The sequence below is a fragment of the Nematolebias whitei genome, chromosome 1, assembly GCF_014905685.2.
Source record: "Nematolebias whitei isolate Nwh7 chromosome 1, NemWhi1, whole genome shotgun sequence".
NCBI lineage: Eukaryota > Metazoa > Chordata > Actinopteri > Cyprinodontiformes > Rivulidae > Nematolebias > Nematolebias whitei.
In genome coordinates, this window is record NC_056498.1 from 69,887,589 (window position 1) to 69,897,175 (window position 9,587).

At 38.8% G+C, this 9,587-nt stretch overlaps 1 protein-coding gene across 1 annotated transcript in view; it reads right to left on the reverse strand.

The window, feature by feature from the left end:
- Positions 1 to 9,587, reverse strand: part of slc30a6 (solute carrier family 30 member 6) — a 129,405-nt gene that overhangs the window by 39,731 nt on the left and 80,087 nt on the right. The window contains exons 5-6 of the mRNA XM_037687155.1: positions 5,105 to 5,147; positions 4,729 to 4,794 (exon numbers count right to left, since the gene is read on the reverse strand). Of these exons, the coding sequence (XP_037543083.1) occupies positions 4,729 to 4,794; positions 5,105 to 5,147 (109 nt within the window). The remainder of the gene's footprint in view (positions 1 to 4,728; positions 4,795 to 5,104; positions 5,148 to 9,587) is intronic.

Sequence of the window (9,587 nt, forward strand, 5' to 3'; positions counted from 1 at the left end):
TAGATGGTAGCCCTCCTAGACGGTAGCCCTCCTTGACGGTAGCCCTCCTAGACGGTAGCCCTCTTAGACGGTAGCCCTCTTAGACGGTAGCCCTCTTAGATGGTAGCCCTCTGCTCCACACAAGTGGGCTGCAGTTGTTCAGTGGTTGGCGGTTGCTTCAGGAGGGGCATCCAGCATAAAAACAACTGCCTAAGAGTTCATTGGGGGGGGTGGGGGTGGATTTAAGGGCCTTGCTCAATGGCCCAGAGTGGGACAAATGAGGGTGGAGGCAAATTTAGATGTAAAAGTTGGGGGATTCTAAGGTTGTTTTCACACCTGATAGTCCGGTAGACTCGGTTCGGGACCAATATTCATGAGCTTTTGTTTACATTTGAGCTGGTGAGTTTGCATTCACACTGCACTGTGCAGTCGAGCCAACCTGTTGAACCAACTTGTTCCCCCGCTCGCCTGTGGGGGCGCTGCACCAAGAACTACTGAAAGAAACAACACAAAAACCTCTGAAGACACGTCTTCTTCTGGAAATAAAAACAAAAACGGAGTGGCATCAAGTTTTAGCAGTTTTAGGAGTTATATTTTGCCATTTTTCAAAAATGGACTCAGCATGAGCAGAAGATGAGACAGAAGAACATGGAGAATATTGTTTTTCACACAAGGCAGCTGACGGCTCCATATAAAGTAAGAGAAATGCGTGTTTGTTTGACCTGCGCTGTACTCCACTTCTTGCTTGTGGAGCGGGGTCCGGTCTGTTTACATTCACACTGTACTCGAACCGCGCTGGAGTTCTCTTCTACCGGACCAAGACCTAGGTTTTAGCCCGGGCCAGAGTTTGCCTTTTTGTTCCGTGACAGAGTTCGATGGCACGTTCACACCTACCCAAACGAACCGGACGGAAAACGAACTAGAGTTTGATTAAAGCGGACTAAACAGGGCTGGTGTAAATGCACCCTAACCTGGCGACCTCTGAATCATACCACTCCTCTTTAGTTTGGCTGTTTTCAATAAACTTTATTTGCTTCAAATTGGGGGCATTGCACTGACTGATTGTCCATGTACAAATCAAGCCATCAAATTCCACTTTCTTACAAAACTGACAAAGATTAAATAAAGGTTATTAATAAATAAAGGCTCAAAATAAATAAAGGTTAAATATGAATTAAACAAAAAATAAAAAATAAAGCTGGACCCTCAAAGCCAGACTGATTTGGAGATTTTGTGAGAAAATCAGTGTTTGCATGTGCGTGCATGCGTGTGAATAAGAATGAAAAATAAACCAAGTGATCTATTGAGCAAACATCCTGCAGGTTAACTGGTTGGAAGTTTATGGACAATGCAGCCTGACCACAATCACATTATTCCTAAAAACACTCCCACAAAGTACCCATTGTTCAGACTGCATGCTGCAAGGTCAGAGGTCACGATCTGCTCTGCCTGCGGTTGTTCCATACCATAACACAACAAAACCTGGCAGTCTGCTCAAATTATCTTTGTGATTAAAATAAATTAAAGGGATTAAAATCAGTTAAATTAATTTATTATAAATATAAAATGGAATTTTAAGTTTTTTTTTTTTTTTTACATTTTTATGCACTAATAAAAAAATTTCAGTTAATTATATTTTGAAAAATCAATAAAATCAATCAACTAAAGCATACAACATTTAAACCCAATAAACAAAGACCAGGGAGTTCCCTGTTTTAAAGAGTTCCACTTTGATGTCACTTCCTGTTTCCCTTTGGCCATGCCATGTTAAAAAGATACGTCAACTATGTTTTCATTCATTCAGCCTTTATACAGGTTAATCACATTGAGCTGCGGGGACTCATTTGCAAGCAAGACCTGATTTAAACAAAAAGTGATGACAACAGTGGACAACAACAACAACAATAGACAATCATAAAGGATGCGTACAAATTGGGAATAACAAGTGAAAATAAAATGGTATTTGACAAAGTGCAACAAAAAAAAAAAACACTAGGTTGTAAGGTGATGTAAAATACTAAAAACAAGAACATGTCTGCATTGGTTTTTACCAGGAACTTAACAGATGTTTGAAGCCACTTAGAGAGGTCAAGGTCGAGAGCGTCAGATCTTTGTGCAAGATATTCCAGGAAACAGGAGCAGAGTAGCAGAAGGCCCTTTTGCTTAGTTCAGTCTGCACTGAGGGGACGCTGCAGGTAATTATGTCTTGAGAGCGCACGTTTTTGGTCTTTTGCCTTCATACATCTCCTCCTACATGTCACTGCGTGACATGTAGGAGGAGATGTATGAAGGCAAAAGACCAAAGATAAAAATGTACCAGTGAAAGAGTCTGTGTGACAAATTGAGACAAACTGTGTGTATTATACCAAATTTCTTTAATATTAAAAGAGGTTTTCTTTCACTTGTTGTATTTGTAGGACATTCATGCCACAGGCACTTTAACTCTCAACCTTTTCACCAAGTCTGAGATGGAATTATTATTAATAGTTATTTATTTATTTGTCATTCTTTGAGAATTACACAGTACACTTAAAGAAAAATAAAGGATGACTTGTATCTTTGAAGGCCTGAGATATTATTGAGTTGTGATTCTTTTCAAAAACTGTTTACTCTGAAGTGCTTTTTATTTTTTCCATTTTCACTTGATGCGGTTGCTAAACTTAAATTAAACTAACGCTTACAGGAACACAACAGTAAAAACAGAGAGTACAAAAAGTAGCAAAAGTGGAGCTGGCTAATTCTTGGGCAGACTAGATGCTATCCTGTAGGGCCTAAATGGGGTCAAAGCTGGTAAAATCTGCCGCTGAGCCGTTAGTTACTAAAAGTCTACTCGAATGCAAACACACCGGCAATATGCTTGACCAAACACACACACAGGAATTATGAGGCTCAAGTGAAGCTGAAAAGCAGATTTCCACTCGATCACCACTCTTTCAAATCTCTGGGTCAGAGGAACCTGTCAGCTGCAAACACTCTGTTGAGCACCATTACCAAAATAAAAGCACACAATGAGTGTTGGGAATGTTTCTGTGATGAGTCGTATTGCTAAATCATTGGTGAAAATGGTGCCTTTGTTTGCAGTGTGTGAGGTCAAAGGTCAGAACACTTTTTTTATTATTATTTAAGAACAGAAATCATCCATCCATCCATTATCTTTACCCGCTTCTTCCTTTTCAGGTCGCAGGGGTCACTGGTGCCCATATCCAGCAGTCACTATGCGAGAGGCAGGGGACACCCTGGACAGGTCTCAAGTCCATCACAGGGACACACAGAGACAAACAAGACAAACAATCATGCACACTCTCACTCACACCTAGGGACAATTTAGAGTTACCAATCAGCCTAGTAAATTTCCTTAATCTTTTTCTTTTGGGTGGCTTTTTAACACCGCAGAGCCAAAGTATCTTCTACTTATGTGTGTATTTATTTGTATTTTCCAGTCTCTCATATGGTTGTGGAGAAATTTTGGCCCATTTTTCTTTGCATCATTGCTTCAGTTCTACATCGTTATCAACCACTGCAAATGTTTTGCCTGTTTCTGTGAGAATGCTTGCCACTGTCTGTCCATCAGCAAAATACCTCTAAGCATTGAAGAGAGTCTAAAACTCTTACAGTAAATAACATATGTACATTTACAACAAATTTTTGAAGTCAACTTAAAACAAAAGGCGGTAACAGCTTCAACAAACACTAAAATGCAGGTAACTGAGTTTCATAGATAATGAACTTTACATTGATAGTAGAAGGTAGTAGTTGAGAGTCATAACCACCTTGTACTTTGATAACAAACTCATTGTGCAAAACTGTTGTTAAAATCAACATATAACTTTAAATTCAGTGGGCAATCTGCATTCCTTCAAGAAATCTTTGTTTAATTTTTACTCTGTTTAATTACAATTTTGTTGCGCAGAATTTTGATACAGTTTTGTTTCTAAATAGATAAAAATGTAAAGGTCTAGCATTCCTCTACCTGCATATTGACCACCATCTGTCATGCCAGGGTCAAAAAAATGATAATCTTATATTGGTAAATTGAGTTATAGACGTTTATCCTAAAATCTTTTAAATAAGTATTGTGCGCAAACTTACAGGTTATCGCACGATCTTGCAATTTTTGGTAACTCTTGGAGTATGTGTTGGAGAGGACAGCTTGTAACAAAGAAACGTTTGGCTCAATATTTCTAAAATTGACATAGTTACAGACTGTGTTGTCTAAAGTTGATTAGCTGTGGCAGCCATCCTGAATCAGGATGACTCATAGACCATCAGTTGCAGATGCACATCAAATTTTTACTTTCCAAGTTTGATTAAAATCCCCCCAGTGGTTCATGAAATATATTGCAAACAGACAAATGAACACTATCATCTGCCTTTTGCCTTCTTTGACCGTGAGCAATGATAAACTTGACCATGACATACGTAAAAATGAATTTCCATAGTATCCTTACCACCGGGACATTTTAAAACCATTTGAGATGTCCTAAAAAGATTTATACACAAAAAATATGGTCAGAAAAGTGAAACTTAGTGGATACATTTTCAACTGTGATATCTTTAAAAGCCTAGAAACTCAAGATCAAATGTGTTCTTTTCACATCATTTATGCTGCTGCTCTCCAGGTTAAACACCTTCAACACCATTTTCATTTCCTCATACTCCAAGACTTTATTTTCAAATTTAGGAATACACTAAATTTTAAAGACCCACCATTGTAGAGTAAATTCTAACAGGAACTAAAAGCAAACTCACCCAAATGAGTAGACCTGACTGGGCTTCTTCATGGTCACCCAGAAGCTGATGAGACAGGTGATCAGACTGCAGGTGAAAGGACAGAGATTGGAGAAAGAGGGAGGAAAGGAAGGGTGATGGCAGGTAAGGAGAGGAACAAGTGATTGATGAAAAGATGGGAGGGGACAGACGAACAAATACAGTCAGTGAATGACAAGCAATGGAGAAAAAAAAAAACAGACAGAACAGAGGTCAGCTAGAGTTCATGATCTTAGAATTTATTTTCCTTTATAAAAATTACAAAATAAAACAGGAATTTATTTAATTAGAAAATAAAACTAAAGTAAGAATGTTGCAAAAATGTTTCATAAACAAGATAAAGGCAGAAGAAACTCACCAAAAGAGGTCAAAGATTGTAAGATAAGTGTAGGCAGTTAAAGCTGTAACACAAAAACAAAAAGACAAATCAGTCAGTGAGACATTAGACACATTGATATTATTCTACTAACACTCCGGGTCCACTTTCTGCCAGTTCTGAGTTTTACAATTCAAGACAAAAAAAATGGCCTTTTTATTACCAGATTCTAAAAATATTCAAATCTAGCCTTAAGTAAGCATAAACAAAGACCAGATTTTGCCAATTCATTATTTATTCACCAAGTAGTTAAGCAAAAACAAGCCAAAATGGAAAAAAGTTGTTTGTGAAAAACCCAGTTTTGATCTGATCCAGCAGATTGTAGAACCTTTTTTAGCAGCAACGACTATCTGCAGTTTAACGTTTGCAGTCTCTCATATGGTTGTGGAGAAACGTTGGCCCATTTTGCTTTACATCATTGTTTTACTTCATTGAGGTCTAGCTTCAGATGTTTGTTTCTGCACAGCTCTCTTAGGGTGTCACCAAGTCATTTTGGTCAGGTTAAGGTCTGGATTTCAAATGGACTACTATCTTAGCCATTTTTCCTTTGTCTAGTCTTACAACTCTCTTTAGCTGCATTACCATTGATAAGTACAACTCCAATCAGTCCTCATCTTATTGGTTCTTCTCAGGTGTAGGTGAATACCCACTGTGACCTGTTTCCCCACTCTGTGGGCAGGATCATCATTGCAAAGTGGGCGGGCATCCATAACATCTATCTCTGAGTTCTCTGGTCCGACAACAAATAATAATTTTTTTTATTTATTAATAACCCACTTAAATTGTCAAACTGATTTGCAATTTAGTTGTGCTGTTTAATAATAGTTTTGAGATTTTAATTTTTAATTTTTTTTTTTCAATCCATCCAGAAGCTATGACTTAACTTTGTTAGATTTTTCTACCTGGATTATTAAACATGCATCAGGATTCAGGACATTAGAAACAGACTTCATAAGGGTGACCTGAGGGCCCGGTGTCCTCTAGTGGGCCCTATGCTCACTGCCCAGCACTGTGGAGCTTGAGTGGCATTTGCCAGAGAATACCAGAATTGGCAGGTCAGGCACTGGCACCCTGTTCTTTTCACAAATCAGTGCAGGTTCACTCTGAGCTCATGTGACAAACAACAAAGGGTCTCAAGAAGGCGCAGTCAAAGATTTGCTATCTGTTTGTTCAGCATGATCAATTTGGTGGTGGGTCTGTGTTGGTCTAGGGAGGCACATCCATGAAGGGACGCACAGATCTTTAAAGGATAAATGATGGCACCCTGATTGCCATTAGGTATTGGGATGAAATCCTTAGGCCCATTGTTAGACCCTTTGCTGGTGCAGTGTGTCCTGGGTTCCTCCTGGTACATGATAATGCCCAGCCTCATGTGGCAAGAGTATACAGGCAGTTCCTGTAGGATGAAAGAATTGCTACCAGTGACTGGCTTCCACACTCACCGGACCTAAATCCAATAGAACATCTCTGGGACATCGTATTTAGGAACATCTGACACTAACAAGTTGCACCTCAGACTGTCCAGGAGCTCAGTAATGTCCTGGTCAGGATTAGGAGGAGATACCCCAGGAGACATCTGCCGTCTCATAAGGAGCATACTCTAGTGTTGCCAGGAATACATACAAGGACTTGGGGGTGGGGGGGGGGCAATACAAACTACTGAGTACCATTCTGAGTTGTAGTAATGACATTTCATCCAATTGGACGAGCATGCTGCATCAGCTTTTCAGTTTAGATTTCTTGATTACATAAGATTAAGCCCTGTGGCTTGATAATTTTAATTTCCATCAAATAATGTGGCATCTTTTTATTCATAACACATTACCCATTCCAAATCAGGACAGATATCCAGCATGATTTTTTTTTCTTCAATTGAAGTCTGATGTGTTTTCAAAGTGTTCCTTTTTTTTTTTGGTTGAAAAGTGCATCTGATAAGCAGCTCTTGGCTAATACAGAAGTTCTATAAACTAGTGAAAGAATCAAGGGTGGACTTAGTTTTTCAAATGCAATTTTTTAGTTATGGTTTTGTTAATGTTTAATAAATATTGACGAAGTGGAATCGGTTGTGAATTTCTGTTCACTTGAGGTCAGATTTCCGAGGTCAAGAGAGAAACAAACCCATTTTAAGCTGACTCGATAATGGTCAGTAGGATACGTTTTGTAAGGCCTTACAAGGCATTTCTAAAACTTTCAAGACAAAAGTAAGTGTAAAGCAGAGGCTTTTTACAATCAAGTTTCACATGACTCAGTTTATCAAAATGTTGCTTAAGGTTTTTGGCTAGAAATTTAATAAGGTCAGTCAAGTCAGGTAATCAAACCAAACAATGAAATACTGAGAATGGCCCTTTGTTCAAGTCTAACAAACCTGCCTGTCCATCTGCCAATATTTCAGTTAAAACATCCGTCCTCCAACTTGTCTGTCTGTCTGTCCTAATGCCTGCCAACCAGCTTTCTGTAATCAGGCTCTGCTGCGGGGGGGAAAGGAGACAGGATTAGAGAGGCTTTGTGCTGGGAGGAACGATTTGTTTCTCCACTATTGGAGTCCATGTTGGCCAACCTGACGGACTGTAATCCTCCCGACACAGAGGCCTGCAGCAAACACCCCGAGACAAAAAAAGAGTGATGGATTGACTGGCTGGGAGGGAGACAGATGGATGAGACATTGAGGCAGAAAGACAGGCTCAGAGAGAGGTGAAAAGGCAGAAGACAGAATAATGGACATGTGGACAGACAGACTGACAGAGGAAAAGTGAAGGAATGAGGAGTGCGTATATATAACACAGGAAGGGACATATAACAGAGGAAGGGTGGCACCGACTTCAACAAGGAAAACATCCAAAGGGATTTTTTTAAGTATAAATAAATAAATGAATGAATGAATGAATGAAAACAATTTGACGTGCATTTTGTGGTTTAAGACATTTTGCTTCCCACACAGGATGCTTTATCGATTCAAAATATCTGGAGAGTGAAGCGATTCAAGCTTTGTATGAGTGCATGTGTGCTACGTACTTCGATGCATATGCAGATTAAATCAAAACTACAAGCTCCTCACGGCAGAGTCAATGAGGTCTTTGTTCGCCTGGTTCACAAGGGAGATGTTTTGGTTACATGCATGAAGGTGTGAATTTGAGTGGAACTGACTGGGACTCGGGTTTAATGCTGCAGTGCAAGATACTGAAAAAGAAATCGGAGACCTCCAAGTAAAGTTTTTTTTTTTTCTCGTTTGACGTTAATGGCTTCTTTAACCACCCACCCCCACCCGGATCATGTGTCTTCTCTGTCCCAACTATGAACATTTTGGTCCAGAGGTGCAGGTGCACAACTGAGTCTTGTCCTGACAAACATTTTAACAGTGTTTTATGCATAGGTGGGAGTACATGCTACTCTAATAATTTGACAATGCCACCCACATTGCCATTCAGATTTTTGACAACTGAAGTCTGAAATGACTAAATACATGAAAAGCCTAAATTACACTTATAATTATGAGATGGCCGAGTGCAACTGAAAGCAGCATTTCACCAGCACAGTTGGGCACTTCCCTTCCCTCACCTCAGTTGCAGGATGCTTCCAACATGGCAGAGAAAAGTGACTAAACCTGTACCAATTTTAGATGAAATGTAATGATTAAGTGTGTTGAATGAAATGTGACTAGTTCTGTTTAAGTAAACCAAAACCAAGTTTGGCTGACTGTTTGTAGATGCTATTGGGTGTTAACATTTAAAAACCTAAAGGCAGAAAAGCTAATGGCACAAGCTATCCTAACAAGGCGAGAGAACAACAGCTGAAAATTCAACTTCATGCTTCCTCAACCTGTCATTGGCATCATAACTGAACTTGGATCATTTCTGCATTTTAACCATCTGTCTGTTGATAATACAGCATTTGCCATGTCAAGATAGACTGAATTTAATCATGACAATATTAATTGGTATTACCAGTATCAACAAAATCAAAGACAGCCAAGTGAAGCAAATTTTAGCCAAAGCTTCGCATCAAATAACTTTTTCCTTTTTAACCTTTTTAAAAACTACTGAATGATTTACTTTATTTTTCCCATGCCTGCCATAAACAAAAATGTGCAAAAAAAAAAAAAAATCAGGAAACAAAATGTCTCAAAATATTTAAGATTCTTACGTAGAAAAAAAGACAAATACAACCAGAACAAGTAAGAGTGTGATCTGGGAGAGGTGGACGGGGAAAGAACGCTCTTCAATGCACGGTGTGCACAAGAATCTACACACAGATCTTTCTAATCTAAGTGTAAGAATGCAAAGGGGATACCAAGAGAAGTTCAACACTTTGTGTACCACGAAACAAACATTTTCCTTTTAAATTTAGAAACACAGGACGTATCAATTTGTATGTATGCTGATTTACTAAAAGTAAAAAAAAAAAGAATTTAAATGTGACACTGATATAGAAATTATTATTTTAATGCTTTTATGCCAATCTAGACCTA